General features: G+C 42.7%; 1 protein-coding gene across 5 annotated transcripts in view; it reads left to right on the forward strand.

Moving 5' to 3' along the window:
* The window catches only part of RNF157 (ring finger protein 157), a 102963-nt gene that overhangs the window by 23913 nt on the left and 53501 nt on the right, over nucleotides 1–25549 (forward strand). For all 5 annotated transcript variants that reach the window (XM_077327718.1, XM_077327717.1, XM_077327715.1 and 2 more), the window contains exon 2: nucleotides 11924–12042. In XM_077327718.1, coding sequence (XP_077183833.1) covers nucleotides 11924–12042 — 119 coding nt within the window. The remainder of the gene's footprint in view (nucleotides 1–11923; nucleotides 12043–25549) is intronic.

Below are 25549 nucleotides of genomic sequence, written 5' to 3' on the forward strand. Positions count from 1 at the left end.
TTGAGGGGACCCATGGCATTTCCCCTCCTGCCTTAATGGACTCAGTCATGTGCTAAGGCACCAGCTGCTTCCCTTGCTCCCCCTCCCTGGTGTGAAGGAGTTCTCTCATGGTTTCTGCACATCTATTCCTGCCTCAAACCTCATTCAGTCTCTCCTCCACCCAGTCCTCCTCAAGCCTGCCTGTTAATACAGGTGGTGATGTCACTTCCAGTGACCTGTAATTTCTGGGGGACATGGCAGGGAGGAGTGGCCATCAGACATCACTTCAGGGGCTCCTCAAAGCCTGAAAAATAATTTTAGGTGCTCCTCCATGGTCAAAAGGTTGAAAAAGGCTGCTCTATACCCTTTTAAAATCTTACGTTAGGAGAATCTATTAACTTGATATGCCCCTTCTGTTGTGTAATTATATTCCTTGTGCTAAGCTACAGGGGCATAAATTGAACAGAGTACTTTCAGATTATTACTTTTTTTTTCTTTGCAGCTCTGTTTCCCTATAAATTATGCACATGGAAAAAAATGGAGCCAGAAAGCCGCAGGCATCAGTCACTGATAACAAAATCATCCTAAATGATGAGTTCTATCTATTTTGGTGCCTGGTCCACTGTATAACGTTTTGGCTTGGAACTGTGTTTACCTTTCTGCCGTTTGGCAAATGAGAGTGTGTAGCACCAAGCTTGTCATAATGCAGAGTTCCAGTAAGATGTGTTACACTACATACCAGCAGCCTTTAAATTGATTTGCACCTGCTGAACCAGCCTTGTAGATACACTTATCTTTAAAAATGTAAACATTATATACTGCCTTTCTGAGGAAGATAGTATCCTAGGCAGCTTCCAAAGGAGAATAAAATGCTGTTGCTGTGGACAATCTTATGGTAGTCCATTAAATATAAGTATCTAGTGCTAGCATGTGAAGAGTCATGAGCAGGTACATGCTGGGACATTCACAGGGCTGGTTAAATAATGCAGAACTACACAAAAGTGTCAGAGATTGCAACATCCAGTTCAGTCCATTAGATAATTAACCCACCTTGTCACATGGACTCATTTGGTGGCTTTATGCATGTTACTTGACCTCTGTTCTTAATCTATAAATAGTAACCTACTGAGTAGTTAGACCAAGCAGAAAGGTTGTAAAGATTTTTACAAATTACTCATGGCTACGTAAACATGTGTTCAGGAGTCTATGAAGCAGTTTCCAAGTATTCTTGATTTTCAGTTCTGTTTGAGTTGGACAAGAGAGGACTAAGATCAGAACTTTAAATGTAGCCTTTAATAACTGCCTTCAGCACCCCATCCCCAATTGTAAATCAATTGGGAACAGGAATATATTTTCTCTCATTTTCAAAAAAGGAATTAGTAACCTTTTACTTCTGAATTGTTTGCTCTGCAAGAATATTATTGCCAGCAGAGCTGCCATCATATGGTGATTGGATTTTGCTTAAGAGGCGGGGAAAGGCAAAGCTTGAATAATTTGTGCTGTTCTGGAAGAGTAAACACGTATGTCAGTTCATAGCAGAAGCAGTGTCCTGTCATGCCTTCAGGACCAGCAAATCTTATTGTGACATGAACTTTCATAGGCAAGACTACTTAATCTAAGACAGGGTGGCCAAACTGTGGCTTTCCAGATGTCCATGAACTACAATTAATTGTAGTCCATAGATATCTGGAGAGTCAGTCTGGCCATCCCTAATCCAAGGCATACAACTAAATTTACTGGACCAAGCAGAGTCACGTTCATATGCACACTCTGCCATGAAGGTCACTAGATGACCTTGGGACAGTCACTTACTTCTTCAGCCTAACTCATTTTGCAAGGTAATTTTAAGTGCAGAGTGGTGGGAGGGGAAGGAACGATGTCTATTGGCCTTGACTTGCTATGAGGAAGGATAGGACAAAAATCAAAGGGTGAAGCCGCAATCCAGCACAGTGAAGAGTTATGCAGAAACCCACCTGAGTGCAGTTTTCCTTCGTCTAGTCCCATGTGTCAGTTATGTTTAGTCTTGGCTGGAGGCACTGTAGAACAGGGATCCCCAGCCTTTCTGAGCCTGTGGGCATTTTTTGGAATTCGGACATAGGGAGGTGAGTACAACCACAACTTGGCTACTGCAAGAGGCGGAGCAACCACAAAATGTCAGATTGTCAGAAGTAGTCAACTCTGCCGTGTATTCTTTCCACTGTTCTATATTCCTTTATGCATTCATTTATGGTTTCCTTCCTTTTGATACGCATCTAGCCTTTAGGTTGCACCTAGCCAATTGGCACCCTTTGATTTGGCCCAGTACCTGTTCCCCATTGTCTTGCTAAGTATTACTGGTGAACAGCTGGGGTGATGTGGGCTTGGCTGTGTGTCCTTGATTTGCTTTCTCTTGGCCTTTATTTTTGTTTCACATAAGGCTGTGCCTTTCATCCTGCGGAGCCTGCTTCCTGCTCGAAACTGGAACTGGGGGTGGGGCATAGGGTGGGGAAACTGATATAAGCTTGCCGTTCTTATTGTTTCTTAGTCTTGGCAAAGGATTGATCAGGTTTACTCCTAATCTTCCAATAAATTAAACTTTGCACCAAGTCAAGGTTTGTTATTGTGATAATTGGTAGAAACCTCATAGAGTAAGGTTATAGAGATCTTTTCAATATTTCCAAGTGGAAGCTCCATTTAATAGGCTGCCTTAAAAACAGATTGTTTAAAATAGTTTTCTTGCATACACCTTCAGTCATACAGTGAAAAATCTGTTCAGTCAATTAGATCTCCTGTGGTCAATCAGAAGCCCTGCTGGGTGAAAGCCTCACCTGACCTTAAAACACTTGTGTGTGCCATGCTACTCACATTGGAGACTTCCCCTGTAGAATAGTCCGCACACTTTGTATACATGACCTAAGGAATCCCTGCAAGCTCAGTATTATTTCGCTGTGTTTCCGGTCTCTGGAGTAGGGTGTGTGAATGGACAGAGTGGAGAGAAAAGACAAAATTTGAACTAGTGCCTTCTCAGCCTACACTCACAGCTTGTATGCTTTACAGCATCCCCCTATTCCTTCTTACTTTATACCTGGTCAGAGACCTGAGAGTCCTTTTTGTGGCATGGGTGCAGCTGCTATGTTATGTCCTCTTTGTGCCGTGCCAAAAGGCCCAGATCTGAGGGAGGAGTCTAGGATGCTGTTCCTTCCTGTATCAGCAGTAGCAGCTTTCCAGATGCTGGTGTAGGGAAGATCCATCTTGTGGGCTTTTCCTGTGTGATCTTGACAGCACAGGAATGGCATTCTGTCCTGTCAGAAGGGGCTCTAGGCAGCTTAGCTGACTCATATTCTGTCCTTTGGCTGTCACTTTTCCTCCAGTTATGCTACCTCCAGCAGCATTTGTGCTCCATGACACGTCGCATAATGGGAGCCAATAATGGGATTACTTCTACAGGACTTCTTTACAAGCCATTCTAGGTTAAGGCCCAGGGCTTCTATTACCACATTTTTTCCTTTTCTCTCCCCTATCCTTCTTCTAAGCTGAGAAGAAACATCATTAAAGGCCAAACCTCCTTTCCCCCTACCCACTGAAAAATAAAGACTGTCCATTATTCCTGGTATGCTTGGAAATGATGAGGTTTTAAAAAGTTCATTTTACCTTTTTACTGTAAATCCTTTAATCAGGTTAAAAGTGCATTAGAGGTTGAAGTGTACAGATGTTGGAGACCTCTGTTGTATTAAAGCTCCCTCTTTGCTACAGTGTGTTGTGCTGTAATATGTTTTAAGGCAGGAATATCTTGGGAGATAGTCATGTAGCTGTTATTGACTGTAAGTTCTAAGGGAGGATAAACCTTGCATGTGATCTGTAGAGATAACTTCGTTACTTTTTTGATTAAATTCTTCATAGAGCTTGTTGGGTGTTGACAAGCCTTACTTTATATTGCAAGTCTCTTAGTAATATCTAGTGCAGTAGTCCTCAACCTTTTTATCACCGGGGATCACTCAACGCTGGGGACCACTCACCGGGGACCACTCAACGCCTTTTACTGAGGCCCGGTGGGGGGGGGTAGTTTACTCCTCTACTCTCAACCACTGCCCTAACGCTCTCTGATCGCTATGGTAATGTTTAAACATCCCTTCAAAATAAGATACAGTCACGCCACAACAATGAACATAAGGAACATTTTATTTTCATGGAAATTTTAACTCATGACAATGACAAATCAATGGGAACCCTGAGCTTGTTTCTCTGCAATGAGATAGTCCCATCTGGGAGTGATGGGAGACAATGACACCTGAAGTGTGTTTTAAAGGGCCGGGGGGATGAAGTAATGGGGCGGGGGGGGGAGAAGGCGTCCTTCGGGGCCCACCTCCAATTAGTCGAAGGACCACATGTGGTCCACGGCCCACAGGTTGGGGATCGCTAATCTAGTGGACTCATAAATTTCTGAGCTCCTGGGCCTAAGGATGCTGTCAGAGGGACTGCCATGAACGCATTGTGGTTCAAGAGCTAATTTTTCTTAAAAGTGAAGAGTAATCTGCAATTCTTTTAAGTATATGTAGAGTTCTCTTTGAAGAGTCCCCACCATGTAGACCATGGGTGCTTCTCTGGCACCCATCAAGCCATCAGCGGTATTATTGGCTGTGCAGATTTTTTTAAAGTTGTTTCAGCAACAGCTGCCACCACAGCACAAGGATGCAAGAAAATGTTTTTAAACATTCTGTTCATTTTAAAGGACATCCTGTTAAAACCAACTTTAGCTTGAAATTTTGGAAACTTTTGAAAAATTAATGCATAACCACACTCTCGTCATTTTTCTGGATAATTTCTCAAGTAATCAGTTGCATATCTGCAGAGACAAAAGAACGAAGTTCACCAGTTCCCCAAACAATATGTCACTATGGTTTTTAACAAATTTGGAAGAGAGTCTCAAAGGCTGCAGATGGATAATGGTGATGAGTTTATATCACATCACACACAAAACGTTTTGGCAGAAGAAGACAGCTTATACAGGAAGTCAGTGAGTTGTACACCTGCACAGAATGGCACTGAGATCTTTATTGGACTTGAGCAAATGCATGCTCATGGATACAGGCCTATTTAATAAATGGTAGAGTCAAGCAGTCTTGACTACCTGGCTACAAACTATCTCCAGAACATACCATATATACTCGCATATAAGCCGAGGCACCTAATTTTACCACGAAATCTGGGCAAACATATTGACTCTCATATAAGCTGAGGGTGGGAAATGCAGCAGCTACTGACAAATTTACATTAATTGAGGCACCAATTATTAAATGTTTTTGAATATTTATGTCAAAGAAAAACAGTAAACTAGCTTTGTCAGTGCAAAAGAGGGCCATCAAACCAGAGCAAAACAACAGTACCTGAAGTTGGCGACCTCCTAGAAGTACAACAGCTACCAAACTGGGCGAATGGACTACTCTAACTACAACTGCAGTGCCCCCCCCCCCAGAACAAAACACCGAAAGAAAGAACTGTAAAACTCAACACTGAAAGAAAGAAGTGTAACAATCAACTTTTAAAAGGAACACAACCCCAAAAAGAAAAGGCAAACAATGCTGCCCCTCAGAAAAAATAAGAAATAAACATTAGGAGAAACAATAAATCCCAAAGCTCCCCCCAAACCCACCCCACCCCACCCTCAGAAACCAAAAGAATACTTTGGAAGAAGGCAAAAGGGGGAAAAAAGATAATAGTCCCTCAGTCAAACCCTTGTTGTTCTACAAGCAGCCAGGGCAAGCTTCAGCTTGGAAGAGGTTTGCAAAGCAATGGAACGATTGGCTGGTTAGGAGCAGGCTGTTATTTCAATTACCATATATACCCGCATATAAGCCAAGGAGGACTTTTTCAGTGTGAATACTGTGCTGAAAAATTAGGCTTATACACAAGTATATACGGTAGATTCAGGCAAGTAGTCATATTGGTCTGAAGGAACAGAACAAAGTTGGCTTCCAGTGGCTCCTTTAAGACCAACAAAGTTCAATTCTGGGTATAAGCTTTCAAGTGCATCCAGAACAGACTGCCCACAAAAGGGAGCATGTTTATACCTTATCAAATATATCATGGGAAGATGCCAGACAGGGGATACATTGGATTATTTGACAGTAAAGCCTTCATGTTTGAACCCAAGAAGAAACCAGATCCTAGAACCAGAAAAGGTGTTTTGTGGCATAAGATTCTGAAGTAAAGGATATGGAGTACTGTACCTAGAAACTGTGGTTAATTCTATGTCAGGCATGTAATTCACTTTGACGAAAGCAGAGCCACTAAAGAAGGAACTGCATCATATGACCATGAAACAGTACATAGTGATGAAACATCAGAACAAGGCATGCAACCTGAGAAAGCAGATTCTGAAGCAACTGTGCCAGAGATTCAGAGCAACATAACACAGGAAATGGAAGCAAGTGAGATTAGGAAGGTAGTGGACCAAAGAGTTATTTTTATACCCTGCTTTTCCCTACCTCAAAGCAGCTTACCAATCGTCTTCCTCTCCCCACAACAGACACCCTGTGAGGTAAGTGCGGCTGAGAGAGCTCTCACAGGACTGCTCTGTGAGAACAGCCCTAACAGGACTGTGACTAACTCAAGGTCACCCAGCTGGCTGCTTGTGGAGGAGTGGGGAATCACACCCCATTCTCCAGAATTAGAAGCCACCACACGTAACTGCTACACTAAGCTGACTGGACAGCTATGTGACAACAGATGAAAATCCAGGACCACACTCCCAATGCACATTGAGATCAAACAAGGGCATGCTAGCCTCTTGCTTGTCCAACCTCACATGGTTGGTGCTACCATCTGAACCTTCTATCTGAAAGGAAATAGAACAGATGCCAGCAACTGAAGCCAATAGGTAGAAGAAGTCAGCATGAGGAGATTGATGTTCTGCAAAAAAATAGGACATGGATCTTGATGAAGCCTCAGGAAAGCATCTTATTGAATGCAAGTTGGGTGTTCAAGGTCAAACAAAATGCAGATAGAAAAATCGAATGTTACAAAGCAAGGTTAGTTGGTAAAGGCTTCTCTCAAAAATATAGTCAGGACTTTGATTAAACATTTTCATTGTAGGTAAAACATAATACCATTAGATTACTTTTTAGCATAGCTGCATTTGAGAAGACATCTAAATATGAAAGCATTTCTTCATTGGGTGATCCAGGAAGATTTGTACATGGAGCAGCCAGAAGGTACCCCTCAAGCAACCAAATTTAGTTTGCAAACTAGAGAAGAGGCTGTATGGATTAAAATAGCACGTGCCTGAAACAAAACATTACATATACTGCTTATAGTGCAAAGCTTCAAATAAGGAGAAGCAGATTCATGTCTGTATATTATAAACACAAACATGAAAATAGTACTTTTATTCTCACATATGTTGATGACTTAATTCTGGTTTACAGCAGTCAAATGAACGATAGCATTATGATAGTGTGCCCAAACAGAGAAGTAGAAAGTAAAGAGCCAGGAGATATTTCTTACTACCTGAGCATACAAATTGAAAGGGAAAAGATGGCTCATTACTCCTAAACCAGAGACAGAATCTTTAAGCGCTCTTGCGGTTAAATAAAAGGGTAAGGCCACCTGGGGAGGAGTTAGGGCAGGCCCTGTCCAGGATAAAAACTCAGAGGGACCATCCAGGGCCAAGCAGCCAATGGGGAGGCGCGCGAAGCGCCTTCCTATTGGCCCCTCACCAGGACAGACCAAAATTCCATTCACCCAGCCCAGTCTGGCTGCCAGTCTGCTCCTGACCACCGCAGGAAGAGGAGGTCAGCAGGGCTGCCAAGGGGGATGAGAACAGAGGCTGCGCCAGCCCTTTTCGCCCCAAGGCTGTCTTAACTGTCATGTCCAACTGTAAATTGCCTCAGAACAGAGCTGGCAAGAGGCTGCAGAGTGCTCCCCCTCCCCCGTTCAGGCCTGCTGCGAAGGAACCTCTGACAGGCCCTGACTGAGGGAAGGAGGCCTTTCCAAGAGCAATGCAGGGGAGCCTAAGGGCCTTCCTTTTGAGGGGGGGGGCTTTCCCCTTCTGCCAAACAGTTGCCTGACAGGGAGGCCACAGAAAAGCCCCTTCTCACTTAAAATATTGCTCTGCCCGGAGGTTAGACACAGCCAAGCCATGTGTCTTTCTTTGCAATTCTCTGCAGATTTGAGGCCACTGCACAGCGTTATTCTGCAGAGGAAACTGGCTCTTTTGTCTCCTGTTTCATCTGCACAACAACCCTGTGCAGTAAGCCTCAAGTCTTTCAATTCAACAACAACCTGTGTGGGAAGCCTTAAATGTTTCTTCTCTACCACAACCCTGTCCAAAGTAGCCCTTTCTGCCTGGGGAGCTGATCTTTATACTCTGCAGGTGAGCTATAATTCCAGGAGCTCTCCAGGAACACCTGTAGGTTGGCTACCCCTGGGTTGGAAATATTCCTGGAGGTTTGGAGGTGGGACTTTAAAATCATACAATGCCTCAGAGTCCAGTCTTCAAATGAGCCATTTTTGCCTGCAGTTGGTAGGGAGTGGTGCAGGAGTGTCCCTCCTGGCCTATGGGTTATGGCCAGCCCTTACCAGAAACTGTTTGTATTCTGGGGCGCAGACAGGCAGACCAGCATCAGTCCTGTGAGTCTGAAAAGTGTAGGAAGATCTAAATTAATATTTACAGCCTGAAACTGTAAATAGGGAACAAGTAAATGTCTGGAGACGCATAGTAACTGAAATGACTTATTGGCCTGGCAAATAAAAAACCAGTATAAAAAAACCTTACTAAGGTCAAGACTGCTGTGCACAGAGAGTCTTCCTCTTAGGGTTGCCAGCTTCCCTGTGAGGCGCGCTACCCCACCTCCCTCATGGGGAGTCTGCTATGGGGAGAGAAAGGGAAAGACGATTGGAAAATGCTTTGAGACACCTGAGGCCTGCTGGGTCACTGCGGCCCAGTCCCAGTTCTCTCAGATCTCTCACAACCCCACATATCTCACAGGTTAACAATTGTGGAGAGACTAATGGAAAAGGTGTTTGTAAACCGCTTTGAGACTCCTTTGGGTAGTAAGCAATAGGGTACAAAAATCCGTTCTTCTAAGGAGCAACCATGAAAGAAGCATGTGGGCACATAACATTTTACCAACAGTGAAAACATGGGAGACAGAAGGAACAGGGTGGACACCTGTATACTGTGACTACCCTATGTGTATATGGGGAAGAGTGGCATTTCGGTGAATGTGGCCTAATTCTCACAAGAAGGGAAATGACGCAGAACTGGGAGGAATTGTTTGCCATGTAATCTTCCTCTAAGAAGAGTCTCCAGTCTGATTTTTCCCTTCACATATCTGAGGACATGGCTCTGGAAAGCTCATCTGTAACCACTATGCCAAAATTCCCAAAGGTCAGTCCTCTCCCACACTCAACGAACATTCCACACCGCAGGTTCTTGACACCCATAACTCCACACCCATACCCTCATTTGCCACCATGCCACCACAACCTCCCACACAACACACATGACAACCCCATGCCCTTACAGACTGGACAACTCCTCCCCTTCTTCTTCCCACTACCAAGCTCTAGCACCCGTTGTATTCTTGGATACAATGGGCTTTGCCCCTAGTATATATATAAAAGGTAAAGGTATCCCCTGTGCAAGCACCGAGTCATGTCTGACCCTTGGGGTGACACCCTCTAGCATTTTCATGGCAGACTCAATACAGGGTGGTTTGCCAGTGCCTTCCCCAGTCATTACCATTTACCCCCCAGCAAGCTGGGTACTCATTTTACCAACCTTGGAAGGATGGAAGGCTGAGTCAACCTTGAGCCGGCTGCTGGGATCGAACTCCCAGCCTCATGGGCAGACCTTTCAGACTGCATGTCTGCTGCCTTACCACTCTGCGCCACAAGAGGCTCTCTCTGTCTCTCCCTCTCCCTAATCATCACTAGCAGACCTGATACTGAAACCGGTCTTGGACTCCTTAGTAGAAAAACAAGTCCTCTTAGCACTGGGTAGGAGTGGGTGCTTGTTCCTGGATGGAGGTGGACCAATCTTCTGAGCTAGTAGAAAGCAAACTACAGTAAGTTTGTCTTCTACACAGCATAAATATATAACTTCTACTGAACCATATGGAGAACCATTGTAGCTACTCTGCTTACTAAAGCGGTGTAGCTACACCGCTTACAAGCCTGTAGGGAGTGGTGGGAAAAATATAATAATAATAATAATAATAATAATAATAATAATAATAATAGACTTTGAAGAGCAAAGGCCAGTTGACATTAAAAAGACAACCAGAGCTGGTTTAAGATTTCACAGTCAAAAAAATGTCTGCCTGCCCTAAGCACTTTGGTGAGAATTTGCACTCAGTGTGTGACCTAATTGAGAATTGCATAACAGAAGAAATGGTAGCTGACATCCTGATCAAGCCTCTATCAAGAGACAGATTAGAAACATAGAATATAGGCTGAAACTTGAGAACTCTTGCATGCAACGTTAAGAGGATGTATTGGATTTTGTAGTTTTGCATGCAAGAGGATCTGATAAGAAAAAAATGAATGGAGGCTGAGGGGTATAATCTCCCTGCATGGCCTTGATCCATATTGGGGTACATTTGTGCACAATTTGCCTGTAATGGGCAGGTCTATTATTGTTAGCATGTCTGTTTTGTTTAGCTACTAGTAGGTTCCTGGTTTAAGTATCTTATTTACCTGGAACTCACTGCATTGCCTCCCTCTCCTTCAGCCTTTGCTCTCTACCTGCCACTTGAGGATAATAGCATAGACCGATGTTATAGCATTGTTCCATGGATTATAAAAAGGTGAAGTGCTGTGAACATTTGCCATACTATCTAAGTGCCAAATTATAATATTTTTATATATCCTTTGTATTAGCTGCAAAATCTCAGGATCTGGACATTTTTACAAGAAATGGTGATGGTACAAATGCTGGTAGATGTCAAGAATATGCTTGCAGTGGACAAGGAAATGCTACATTAAAATTTGTTATAAACTAACTTGCCATGTCTTTTCCCCTTCCAGTTTTATTTATTTAAATATTTGTTTGTTTAGATTTGTATACCGCCCTTCCCTACGGCTCTGTGCGGTTTACATAAAACATTTGAAACATTTACATAGAACACTCTCAAAATCAGTATAACAATATAACAATAACAATAACATATCAACTAGAACAGTATTTTAACAATAACTTTGACACTTCCTCAGTAGGTTTGGTCCCTCAGTCTGGGGCTTGTAGCTAACCACTTTTCAATGATTATCTATAAACCCAATTATAAACAACTTGCTGCTTGTAAAACTATTTTTTTGTTATTTCACACCATTTGATTGCATAGAATATTAGATTCTCCATTTGTGATTCATCACTTTCTATACAGTGTGTCGTTTACTGTTTTTGAGTCCTGTGAGTCTTATCACTGTGGTTTTGCCTACATGCTATTTAGTGAGATTCTAGGCCCCTGGCAAAAGGATGTGATTGGTGCTAGGTATTTTCTTAGTGTGAGCCATTTGTCAGGCAAAGATCTTGAGATGGCTCTGGTGCTGACAGACCTTTAAGAACCTGGAGAAAGTGATGTTCCTCATTCCTGGTAAGGGGAGGAGGAGGTGGTTTGTGAGTGTGCGTGGAAACAACAGCAGATGTTGGCATTTGGCATGGATGGAAAAGGAGCGGAGAAACAAAATTGTGAATTGGCTCTCAGCAGCACTAAGATCTTTGGGGTATAGTTTGTACATCCTCATTTAGGGTAGTCAGTCTCTTGCCTTTTTGCTTCCAAATGTTCTGCTTCTTTGTAACACCAGTTTATTTATAAACAAAGACCCTATAGGTCTCCATCGCCCTCTGATCCAAACCCTGTAGCTCTGCCTTGGATATTGTTACTACCCAGAGAAGTGGGGGAGTGTGCAACAACACCAGACTCCTTTGGTTGTTCCTAGTTCTTTCTGCTTTCTTCTCTTTCAGGAAGCTATTTTGCCAGTCACTTCATCATGGGGGGCGAGAAGTTTGATTCTACACAGCCGGAGGGCTACCTTTTTGGAGAGAACAGCGACCTCAACTTCCTTGGGAACAGACCTGTAGCGGTAGGAGAAGTTGTTATAATATGGTGCTAGATTTGTAGATGTGTCGGGATTCTGTTTTTTTATGCAGCCGTCTTTCTGACCAATGCCAGGTTTACTCCTGGGGTTGCCTTGCCTTCTCCTGTGGTTTAAAATGGCGGTCCCCAACCACCGGGCCGCGGCCGCTAAGGCCCTGGCACTGGGCCACGGCTCCCTCTCCCCGCCCCCTCCCCCGCAGTAAGAAACTTCCCAATACCAATAGGCAATCAGATCAGAGAATCTGCAATCGGTGATAATAATAATAAAATACTGGCTTTCTTTGGCTCAATTTAGCTGAAAACACAGACCCTAATAAGATTCACACCTGCTGAGTTACAAGATGCTCGACTTGGGTGTCATATCCAATAAATTCAACTTTATTCTCTTATCTAGATTTATAGTTTGTTTTTGTAGTTTATTCAGTAAAGCCAAAATGGGTCCTAGGTACTGAATCTCCCATTTTCTGCATCCAGCTTTGGCAGTGGCTTATACCTGACTGGGGAAGGCACTGACAAACCACGCCATATTGAGTCTGCCATGAAAACGCTAGAGGGCGTCACCCCAAGGGTCAGACATGACTCGGTGCTTGCACAGGGGATACCTTTACCTTTATACCTTGGAATCTGGTTAAAGTCTTCCAATTTTCTCAAAATATACTCTGGCTATTTGCTCTTTCTGTTCCTTGAGGATCCACTAAGATTGGACCAACTAACAAATAGTAAATAGTAAGGGAAAAAGTCTGTTCTGTTAAGAGTTTGCATGGATCCTATGTGAGGACCACTGCGTGTATACTATTAAATTACTTCCATGCTGACCCCTGGGACAGTGGTGCGAGGTGTCTACAGTTTGTCATGATAATTTGAAACATATTTACTATTTTCTGTTCCTTTAATATAATCATTTTTTCCTAATAAATTGAGTGAATATCTTGATTTTTAACTGGCAAATTTCCATCTTTAACCGCTCCTCGCGGAGCGGATAAAATAAAGCAGTAAGGGCTCTGTCGGAGGGCCCTGTCCAGGATGAGGAAGGGTGCCGACAGGCCCCTTCCCCCGGACTGACAATGGCAACTTGGTTTTAAGGGTATTATGTGGACAGGATAAAAGCCGAAGCTGTTGTGGCCCATAGCAAAATCCAAAAACTATATAGTAACTTCTGCTAAATACCACAAAACACTATGCAAGTCTTTGAATTCACATGAGTTCTTTTTCAGGATGCATGCTAAAAAGAGCTGCCGCCACCACCCCAAAAGGAAAAAAAAGGGGGGGGGAGGAATGATTTTTTAGCACATGTTTATTAGATGTCTCTCTACTTACTGGGTAAAATGTTTTACAGAGATACTTTTAGTTAACTGCTGGTCTTGTTGATTTCAGTTGGATGCCATTTGTTTTTTCCTGTTTCTTGCCAGGAAACTTTGGATGCATCCTGCTATCCATGGGGGTTAGTAAAAGATGCATATAGAAGCCCTCAAAATTATTACGTAAAAGACCTCCTCTTCCCCCTTTTGCCATTCTAGTCTGATGGAGAGATCTGGATAATTCAAAAGCTTGAATTATACATTGTGTTATTTTGGTTGATCTTAATAAAAGTTACTGTGCAACTTTTGTTATAGTATAGGATGCACTTTTTTGTCTAAGGTTACTGAATACCAAATAGTTCAGGACTTCCTTTTCAACACCTTCTATATTACAAACCTAACTAGTTAAATTTTAGCTTCCATTCTGCTGTTTGGAAGAGAAGCCTGACATTTTGGTACAGATCATTGTGGACATGTGTCGTTCTCTTTCCTTTCTCTCCTGCTTCCCTTCCTTAGATTCTATATGTTTGTTTAAAGTGCAGCGATAAAGTGTGCATCTCTGGATCAGCAAAGTGTTAAATGTCAGATATTATTGCCGACCTCCAGGACATGCAAGACATTTATTATGGACAAAGGGGCTTTTTTTCCTCCTTTGTTGCCATACTTAAAAAATGTGACTTTCCTTTGTGTGGAAGGAGGAGATGAAAAGTGGGTTTCTACCACATCTTGCAAGGGGGCTGAAAGGAGCATTTATTTATTTATTTTTCAATTTGTATACCACCACTCTCAACAAAAGCCGTCTTGTTAATAAAACAATAAAATTACAATATAACCTCCCATACAAACCAATGAACAACGTGATTTACACATTAATTTTTAAATGTGTAAAGAGCATACAAACTTTTCAGTTAAATAGGCATAAGAAATATAAGTTTATTTCCATGGAAGAAGAACAAAAATAACGTTAGGCCGTCAGAGAAGTGGTCTATCAAGTATGATCATAGCCTGCATCACATACCAGAGAGGCACCAATTAGATATATTCAGGTTGTTCACCTCTAGTTTTTAGAGAGTAACTTTTAAAAAGATGGAATTAATCAACAAGAATGGGTTTTAAAGAGAATGAGCGATTGAAATCCCAGTTACTTCCTTCTTTGCTTCCAATGCTTGAGATGGGGGGACGGACGGACAGTGCAACACATGAGAACATGTGTAGAAGCATGCTTCTGGACTGGCTTTATCAGCATATGATACCTTGTAGAGGCCAGTCTTCTATAGTTTAGTTAGGGATGTGCGATACGGCTCAGATCTCTGTTGTCTGGAGTTAAGGAGTTGTAGCACCCAGGGGAGATTGGTCCCCTAGTCTCCTGGGTGTTTACGTTAAGAGTTCACAAATTACAAAGTATGGAATCATGATATTTCTGAACTTCCTTGATAGACTGTCACTACCCCCGAGTCTGTGTCAAGACCTAAGAGGTCCAGGGGCAAACCCAAAGCCTGTCAAGGAACAAAGCAGAGTGTGTCAACCCAATCCGAAGAAGAGAGACCCCAAAACCAAAAAGCATGGGTAGCTGTTAACAAGAAGGCATTTGGTGGGTATTTCCTGTAATACTTCCAAGAATCAAAAGATTTATAAAATAGATGATATTTAAGGTGCACTCACAACAATCTATACCAGTTAGTGAAAAATGCTAAAAGTATTTACGGTAATATAGCTATCTTAATACACAATACTCACAAGCAAAAGGGTTTTGCAATCAAGAGTCAAGACTCCAAGACCATAAGCAAAGTCCAAGAGCACAAGAGGTCTGACCAACAAAGTATTTGGCATCCAGGATGGTCAAATGTGACAAGAGAGTAAAACCGAAAAGTAATTCCAAGCAAGATAAAAGGGTCAGACCCATAGGTACAACAAAGCATAAGACAAAGAACTTAAACAACAGAAACATACTTATAGACATTCTGTCATGTGGGATCCACTAACAAGGGCCAATCAGATTATTATATTAATTTAAATGAAAATTGTTTACACCTTTGGCAACAAGATGACATTTTACTTTGCTAATACCTTAGCATTGGTTTCTGATTGGTTGTTCAATCTGGCATAATTTGACCTGCAATATCAAGAAGGGTCAGGCTCTCACACCTAGCAAGGGTGTTGTTAATTAGCTAGAAGAGGAATCCTTATCTTCTGAGCTAGTTGAGCTCATCAGCAGGTGCATTCGAAGGAGGTCTAGCACAGCAATAATGGCAAGAAATAGCTTTAAAGACACATCATAGAATAGGCCTCCTGAAGCAGGCCCAACATAAAGCATGAACCAATGTTTCAACAAAAGCCCAAATGCACATGCTAGTTTTCCACTACAGTTGCAATTCTGGGATATTTCTAGGTCCTACCTGGTGGTTGGCAACTCTCAGCCTGGAAAACACTGTGTGAGTGACTAGATACCACCCAGCTTGCATGACTGAACTAGGCCTGGCTGCTTAACTACTGTTCAACAGCAGCTGGAGTGATATAGTGGTTAGAGCTTCAGAGAAGGGTCTGTGAGACCCAAGTTCAAATTCCCACCTTGCTGTGAAAGCTCACTGCGTGATTTTGGACCAGACACCTACCTTACAGAGTTGCTGTGTAGATAAAAAAGAAAAGAACAATGTAAGCTGCTTTGGTCCCCACTGTGAAAAAAGTGGGATATATATGAAGTAAATAATCATCACTATAAATCACTAATCACTAATAATCATTATCGTTATCACTCTCACTAAACATTATAAAGTTGAAGTTGCATGCAGACAACTCTCCCTACCTGATTGGTCCTCTCTGTGAGCATGCCACCAATAGGGAGAGAGCACTCTTCCAATGCGGGCCAGTCAGTTCAAATTGCACTCTGCCAATGAGGGCTGATAAGTTCAAATTGTGTGCGGACAACTCATTCCCTAACTGATTGGCCCTCCCTGGGGGTGTACTGGCAATAGAAAGAGAGCCGTCTTCCAGTGAAGACCAATCATGGGGCTTATATGTTTTCTTCTTCCTGCTGCTTGCTGGGTGAAAGAGGTGCTGGCTTCTTTGCAAGGCCCTGCTTCATTTGCCTCCTGTGTTGGTCTCAGGTTTCAGCTCTCTGCTGGAAGTAAATACAGAGGAGCTACCAGGAAGGCAGAGATAATCAGTATTTCAAAAACAGAATGCCAAGCAGCAGACAGAATGCAATGAATTTCTTAACTCAGTCCAGTTTTTTTCAGACAGTCCAAGGGCATCAGCAGGAGCAGGTCACAGGTTGTGTCCAGAACCAAGGTCTCCCAGCTTGAATATAGGCTCTCAGCAGCCTCTCAGTACTCACTCTGTGATGACTCTCAGACTTCTGCAGTCAGCAACTGTCTTGCTAACATGGTGTGGTACCTTTTAGACTGGAGCTGTCTTCCAGCACATAGCTGGCTGACAAGGCAGGGAGCTGCAGCAGAGGAATTTTTTTTCTTTTTTTGCCAACCAGCATCAGATGATGATAGTCCATTCAGGATTCTTGCTGGAACACTCTAGAAAATTACCTCATCACTCCTGATTTCCTCTTTCCATCCCTTGGGCTGTGGGTTCTCATGATGAGCCAGTTATTCCATTCCTAATTTTGGCCTTGAAGATGATGGGCCATGTAGGCAGAAAGGACCAATTAGCAGCACCTGCAAGATGGAATAAGCCTGTTATCATTATTAACCCTTGGGAGGAATCAGGGATGGCTTGCCTCACAACCATCATCTACTGTTTGCCCCGGTATCATTGGCATTCAGGGTCATACTGCCTATGAACATGGCAATCCCGTTAGCTTGCATGGGTGGTCATGGACAACATAACATGTATTTAATTATCTTCCAAGGCCATCAAGGATGGTGACAACTGCTGAATCTTGTATCACTGAATTCCATTAGGTATGTGATGTTGGAAGAAATCCTGTATATCCTGAGTCCTGATGTTCTGAAATGAAATGCAATTCCCTGAAATAAATCATACTTGCTCAATTTTATTTATTTTATTATTTTATTATTATATTTATATACCGCCCTCCCCAAGGGCTCAGGGTGGTTTACAGGAAACAGGAAAAGATACAGATAACATATGGTAACAGGTGACTGTAACTGTAATAACATTATATCAATAATAACCTAACATGATCATAACAATAACATTAGAAAATAGAAATTGCAAGAGCCTCAGCTGAACTCTTACTGTTCATAACTATTTTAATTACTTTTACTTATCACTATTTTCAGCGCGGTAGTGGGTAGGCTTGTGTGTTCATTCTGTCTCTTCTGCAAAGTGCAATGGAAGTTGATTTCATACAATCCTGTTACTGAGTTATAGATTTAGCACCATTGCTACAAAGGAATATAAACATTGCTGTCCTCAAAACAGAATAGTCTATGAAAGTTATCCAGATGTGTTTTCATGTTAACTTATTGTCATCATCAGAGCATCCAAGTGAACAAATAGTCTGTGACCCAAATTGGACTTGGATTTGGCAGTGCCTATGCCCTAGGGTTAAGCTCAACAGGAAGACGTTTAAAAACTTGATTGGAGCCTGCAGTCTGCAGTCTCAAGATTCACAGATCTGTGTTCCCCTCCCCACAGCAGTCCTTTTCAATCCTGAAAAATGTATTCTCATGGTTGTGGGACCAGGGTTGCCATCTTTTGATTTTCAGGTTACAGAGGTCATCTCCCATGGGGGAAATGGCATTTTTGGAGGATGGGCTCCCAGGGCATAACGTCTTTGCTGAGGTCCCTCTTTTCTCCCAAACATTGGTGTCCCCAGGCACTACCCAGATATCTAGGAATTTCCCAAGCCAAGGTTGGCAGCCCTACAGTTTGGGAGGCTGCATGGAGGAGTGGGAAGGAGACAAAATGGAGTTCTCTCCTGTCAGCAGAAGGAGATTTTGTCTACTTCCTGCCCACTGCATCCTCTTTACAGACATGGTCTGTGTGGATCCAACAATCCTGGGAAAGGACTGCTGAGGCAAGGAAAATATGGAAAAGATCCACAAATGTCAGTGCCTTTCATTGACAGATTGTGGGACCAAACCTTTTGTCTCAAAAGGATTTTGAATTAGGGTTTTGCTGTCATTAGCCTACTTATAGTATAGACACGCAAGTGGGCCAAGCTGGCAAGCCTCTACAGTCAGAGAGGTCTGACATCCCTACAGTGGCTTAAAATTGGGGTATTTCAAGGTTATAAGTAAATAATGCAGTGTCATTACTAGATAGGTAAGGTTTGGAGATGTTTAGGTAAACTTTAGAAGTCTTCAGGCAGACCATAAGGATCATTGCAGAAAGAGAGCCCATATTAATAACACAAGCAATATATTTGTTCACTGTCCTTTGTCTTAAGGTTGTAGAAAGATGCTTCTGAGGACAAGACACAGAATATATGAGTGAAACTGCAGTCAAAATTAACAATCTGTGATTTAGCCAGTCTCAGCCAATAAAACCAGTTGCAACATTATAAAATGATACGCTTGGGAACCAAATGTCATCTCAGGCAATCTGTACTCTTTTAGCACCTCTCTTTGAAAGGAAAACAAATGCAAATGGAAACATAGCCTCACAAAAGTAGTAGTTTCTGCCTAGTGCTTAAAAAAATTGTAGATATGAAGGGAATATCTACAAAGTAAATTGGAATAAGCATAACCAAAAAGATTACATTTTTGTACCTTTCAATTGGTTGAATTTTTTCAGTTAAAAAAAAATTGGGGCAGAAAGAGTACTGGTTCACTGCCACTGTTTGGAATTTCTTATAGAACAGTTACTTCTCTGAAGAAATAAAGCCTAGACAGACAACCCTCAGCCATACCATGCCCCAAGCCCTGTGTAGTGAACTGGTTTAAATCAAGTAGATTTTAAGTAATGACTTGAATCATCAAGGGGAAATATTAGCTGAAATCAAGTTTCCTATTTTGTTTATTCATCTTCTTAAACAATACTGTCCAGTAATTGGTTGCCATAACAACCTGCAAACAAGTTCATATGCATAGTTATTCCAGTGTACATTTACTAATTTCAATGGATACAGCTTGAAACTAAAGCCCAGCTTGGAAAATATGCTCTCTTGTCTGGGGAGAGCAAGAACAAATCTTTCTTTTCTTGCACATCAGCATTGAACATTCAGGATGGGCATAACAGATTAATTAATTTGATTTCTATACTGCCCTTCCATATGGCTCAGGGTGATTGACATACAACATCACAGGGGGATACATGGAACAAATTAACATACAACATAGTCAAATACAACAGTAACAATCCAACAATGGTTCTAAACAACACAACAGCGATCCCAACAACAACAATATAACAAGAACAGAAACTTAGTTAAAACCCCTAGTGAGGTCAGGCTGGTTCAGGCCATGGAAGGGATGTCTCAGGGGGACCTGTGGTCGGTCTCAGGCAAATGCCTGGTGGAGGAGCTCCCTTTTGCAGGCCCTGTGGAACTGTGGGAGTTTGGGCAGGGCCCTGATCTCTTTAGGGAGCTCATTCCACCAGGTGGGGGCCAGGGCAGAAAAAGCTCTGGCCCTCGTTGAGGACCAATGTGCTTGTTTGGAGCCAGGGATCACCAGCCAGTTGGCGGTGGCAGAGCGTAATGCTCTTTTGGGGGTAGAGGTGGAGAGACGGTCTCTCAGGTACACTGGGCCCAGACCGTGCATGGCCTTGAAGATAAGAACCAAAACCTTAAGCCTGATCCGGAATTCAATTGGGAGCCAGTTGAAGAGAGAAATGGACTCAGTAAAGGAAGCCACAAACCTCTGTTTGCAAGATCTGAAGTTAAAGACAGGATGTTTGGGAGGTCATTAATTCATAGGGTCATGATGGTTGGAAATGATTTGTTAGCACATATAACATATAATAATGCATGTAAACTCCAGTTTTTTTAAAACTCTGCTGAATCAGACTTTCTAATCTGGCCTCTTGTCCCCACAGTGGCTAACCATTCATTCATTCATTCATTCATTCATTCATTCATTCATTCATTCATTCATTCATTCATTCATTCATTCATTCATTCATTCATTCATTCATTCATTCATTCATTCATTCATTCATTCATTAGTTCGCCACTCTCAGGGACCAGCTCACAGCGGGTTACATAAAAACTTGCCTCCTGGAAGCCCACAAGTGGTACTTTCCAGCAACTGGAGACCAGAAGAACATTTCTAATAGTCATCAATGGCTGATAGCTGCTGATAGGGCTGTCCTGCATAATTCCTTTTAAAGCTAGAGAATGTAGTGGTGGTAGGGTTGCTGACAGCCTAGAGAGAATGTCTTGCCCTTTAATAATTGGGTAAAGGACTTTTATTTACTGGGTGACATTCTATTAAAAATTTTAGCTGCCCATTTTGACATATAAAATCTGTATTAAAGAATCATGTCACTTTTTTCTCCAGGTACTTGTCAATGCTATTTCATCAGACTGGAGGGTGAGGGAAAATGTGTGCTCTGGACCTGCAGGTGTGAAGTGCAGGTTGGCAAGGCCATTCTATAATCTCTGTTCAAGTGACTTATTCAGGTGAGATCCCACCTAGTTTGGTAGATGACAGAAGACTGAAGATGAAAACAGGATTGCTCTTACCTATTCCAGTGTCTTCTACGCTGCACACATTTTCCCTCACCTACTGTGGGTTCTCAGAAGACAGTTTTTCTTCTGGGACTCATGGTGGCTCAGACGGAACTGAGGGAATGAGCACCCCTCCCTTGGTCATTTGATTGCCCTTTGGGCAGGGTAAGGACATCTCACAATGGTGAGAGGGAGGGAGAGGAGTGCCCTCTGGAGGACTTTTTAGCTCAGGAATATACTTTTCTGCAGGAGGCCTGCTCAAAAGCAGTCTCAAGGTGTGCCTGCACAGAAGACGTTCAATGAACAATGGTTATAAGTAAGAGCAAGCCCATTTCCCCAGAGGTGCTACTCTAAAAACTATTGAACCATTCAACAAGCAGATTACAAAATATGATACATCTAATCTAAAAGCAGAATGAAATGACGTAGTGGGGCTGTGCTTGAGGAACAGGGGTGGGTGGGTTTCAAGCAAACATGACTAAGTCAACAAGACAATCAATGGAATAAAACTTTATCCCTAGTAGAAATCCCCACCAGAGCTGACCCATTATAACACAGCTGTGCTCCCTATACAAGAATACCATTCTGAACAATTTGCACATTTTGCAAACTGATAGAAGTTGGGGGGGGGGGGGGCTTTCCTAAGGCAGATGGTACCATAATGTAGAAGCCACTACAGAAAATGCCTGTGAAAAAAGCATTTGCTCATTTTACTTTTTTGCAAGGTGGCATCTTCAGAAGGGTTGGTTCAGATGAGTGAAGCTGTCACAGCAGAACATAGCAGAAGAGGCAGTCCTGTAGTAAATGTGACCGATGTTATTAAGGGCTTTGTAGGTGATACCTAGTTCTGTGAATTGAACCTTGTAAATGATTACAGGATTTAAGTAATATGCACACCTGGAGTACTGTGTGCAATTCTGGAGTCCTCACTTGAAAAAGGATGTGGACAAAATTCATAGAATCATAGACTTGGAAGGGGCCATACAGGCCATCTAGTCCAACCCCCTGCTCAACACAGGATTAGCCCAAAGCATCCTAAAGCATCCAAGAAAAGTGTATATCCAACCTTTGCTTGAAGACTTCCAGTGAGGGGGAGCTCACCACCTCCTTAGGCAGCCTATTCCACTGCTGAACTACTCTGACTGTGAATTTTTTTTTCCTGATATCTAACTTATATCATTGTAATTGTAGTTTAAACCCATTACTGCGTGTCCTTTCCTCTGCAGTCAACGGAAACAGCATGCTGCCCTCCTCCAAGTGACAACCTTTCAAATACTTAAAGAGGGCTATCATGTCCCCTCTCAACCTCCTTTTCTCCAGGCTGAACATACCCAAGTCCCTCAACCTATCTTCATAGGGCTTGGTCCCTTGGCCCCAGATCATCCTCATCGCTCTCCTCTGTACACTTTGAGTGAGTGTGGAGGAGAGTGACCTGGGAACCAAGCCCTAGGAGGAAAGGCAGTGGGGAGTTGGGAGTGTTCAGCCTGGAGAAAAGGAGGTTGAGAGGGGACATGATAGCCCTCTTTAAGTATTTGAAAGGTTGTCACTTGGAGGAGGGCAGGATGCTGTTTCTGTTGACTGCAGAGGAAAGGACACGCAGTAATGGGTGTAAAGTATGTGAAGAATGATACCAGCTAGATATCAGGAAAAGATTTTTCATAGAGTAGTTCAGCAGTAGAATCAGCTGCCTAAGGAGGTAGTGAGCTCCCCCTCACTGGTGGTCTTCAGGTAGCTCCTGGACAGATATTTATCATGGGCTGATTCTGCATTGAGCAGGGGGTCAGACTAGATGGCCTGTATGGCCCTTTCCAAGTCTATGACTTTCCAAGTACATTTAAAGTCAGAGAATAGCTGTTGCATTCTGTACTAACTGGAGTTTCTGAGTTGTCTTGAAGGTCAAGCTCATGCAGAGTGCATTAGTGCAATCTAGTTTTGAAGTAATCATAGCACAGGTCCATGTGGCCAGAAGAGCCAAATCAAGGGAGAGGGCCATCTTGTGAGCTAAGCATAGTTGGCCAAATGCCTTTTTAATAGCTGTGTTAGTTTCATGGGCTGTCTGTGGTTTTCTGTGGGAGAATGAGTTCTCATTGGAGGAGGATCTTCCCCCAATCCCTACCTTGGTAGATGTTCCCTGTGAGATGAATTCCTCAATGCCTTCCTGAAGGAGACCTTAATTAGCATGGAGAATCAGCAGGATTCTCAATCTAGGAATCCCCAGCATGAACCTGACCACTGCCAGACCTGCCGCAATCTTCCCCAGGAGCAGAGAAGGCGAAGAGCTAGGGCCAAGACCAGGACCAGGTGCAGGAGTGTGTGCCTGGCAGCCCAAAGCATCCTCTCTACTAAGGAAGTATCAGAAGAAAATAAGTAAGTCATTTGCCCTGATGGTCTTTATGAGTAGAGGAACTGACTCATCTTGCAATAAAAACCAAACATGGGAACCAGCATTGCCTGTAGGGAAAATCCCTGTGTAAGCCTGCAATGAGAGTGGGCCCAATGTGGAATCTGAGCTAGCTGAATTTTGCCTGAACCTAGCCTTTTGATATATTGAACCCTGTCTGCCAGGTACTGTTAATGAGGAAATCTTTAGTTCTCCAAGGCCCTGTCTCCATGTTGGGAGCAGGACAATTAGTTTGTTTCTCCAGCAGCAAATCTGGATCCCATATCCTCACCTCGTAAGCTTTGAACTGAGCCAGCAAGAATGAGTTGGGCCCCATTAAAAGTAGGGAGCACTATGTCTTCTGAGACCTCAGCATTCCTAGTCAGCATTACCACCACTGCATCAGGATTCAGTTTCATCTTGTTTACCTTTAGCCAGTGATGTGAAACAGGTGCTAGTTAGAAAACTAGTTATTGTCAGCATATTGCTGATACCCAGGTGCCTTTCCTTACAAGAAAGGAACTTATTAATGTGTTTTTGCATTTTAGTTCAGTAGGATTCAAAGGGCTTGAAGAAACCATTGCTGAAAAAGTTAACCCAATTCAAAAGTCAAATACCTTTATTGGCATAATAATAGCAAAACATGTATATAAAAGACAAAGCAATTCGTATCCCAGATCACTTGGAGAAAATTCCCATGGAGGAATTTTGCAATGCCTTCAGTAACTTGAGGATTGTGATCCAGTAAAAGAGAGTGCACTACTGTTGAGGGATCAAGAATCTTGCTCGCCCACGTGAGAGGATAAATGTAGCGTTCTCTAAGATGGTTGTGTTGCTCACAAAAGAGGAGAACGTGTTCCACTGACTCGGGTTTCTTGGCAGGACATGGGCAGAGTCTGTCGGCATATTGGATTTTAGCTTCCCGACCTTTAGTCACTGCTGTTGGTAGGAGGTTCAGCCTTGCTAGCATAAAAAATCACTTCAGGAAAGATGATTTTAAAGATGTAAAGTACTCCAGGATCCTTTTTGTTGGGGGATAGATATCAAAAAGATGGGAGAACATGTTCTGCGTACTCTGGCAATAGTGTTCTGCATGTTGTCAAACATAGCACACTTGATGCTTTCTTTCAAGTGTAGAACAGCATTCCTTGGGAGATGGGCTAACCCCTTTTATTTGCTGACCTGAGTAAGATACCTGCTAATTTATCTTTCATGACTGATAGATTTGGTACAGTGGTTCTGAAAAGACACAGTGAGCCCACCTCAAGGAAAATAAGTGTCCAAACTATCCTAAACAATTGTGCAGGGCGAGAGTTCGTGGATGCAATCGGGCAGCATAAAACTCTCGTTCTTCTCAAGCCCATGCCTGTCAGTCTGCAGCACCATCATTAAAATGTTGTCCTTGCTGTTAAACCTTCCTGGCAAGACTTGGCATCCTAAGCTTTGTGGAATTGCTATGACTGATTTAGCCTTTGCTATTGAATCATTTTTGGCAGTATTGTAAGATAATGCAGTTCTTCAACACTCTGTCAGTGCACTGCAAGTAGGCTGGAATCTGCTCAGCCACATTAGAGGAAGGGATGGATGTATGACAGTGGTAATTCCGTTATAACTCATTTAAGCTGGGGCAAGGAAAAGACCATTCCTGAGGAGCAAAAGTGATGTCTCTGACTTCCTTAATATCAGCATTTGTGGTATCTGTGCTACAATATATTTGCTGACCCACATGCCCTAGCCGCTTGAATTTAGGAAATAGATCATTATATATCTAGAAAACAACTGCCATAAAATTTTGATTGGTTTACCATTTGTTGTTGGTCTTTCTTTTTGAGACTCAAGGTGGATGATAGAATATAAAATACTGCAATCAGACAGCACTAGTATCTTGATGAACTACGCCTCTTTAACAGCGCTGGGTCAGGCTTTGAGGAGACCTTTGGACCTTTAGATTTGGTGGGCCAATGGTCCTTGAGTGTGGATGACAGAGCCACAGGCCATGTTGTGTAGTTGGAAGTGCCCCCTGCCTTCCTCCAGCTGACAGCACAGGCTAAACTTTTCTGTATTGTTACAGGTCTTTGGGGAGTGAGCACTCACTTGACATGGGGCCTAGCCATGGTGCCAAGGAAATGCAACTGCTCCCACCTGGACAGACCCCATTTGAAGTGGGAGCCATGTTGGCAGCACTAATTTCCATTCACTTGGAACTTTACTTGGTCATTGCCAAACA

This window comes from Paroedura picta, chromosome 3 (assembly GCF_049243985.1).
Source record: "Paroedura picta isolate Pp20150507F chromosome 3, Ppicta_v3.0, whole genome shotgun sequence".
Classification (NCBI taxonomy): Eukaryota; Metazoa; Chordata; class Lepidosauria; order Squamata; family Gekkonidae; genus Paroedura; species Paroedura picta.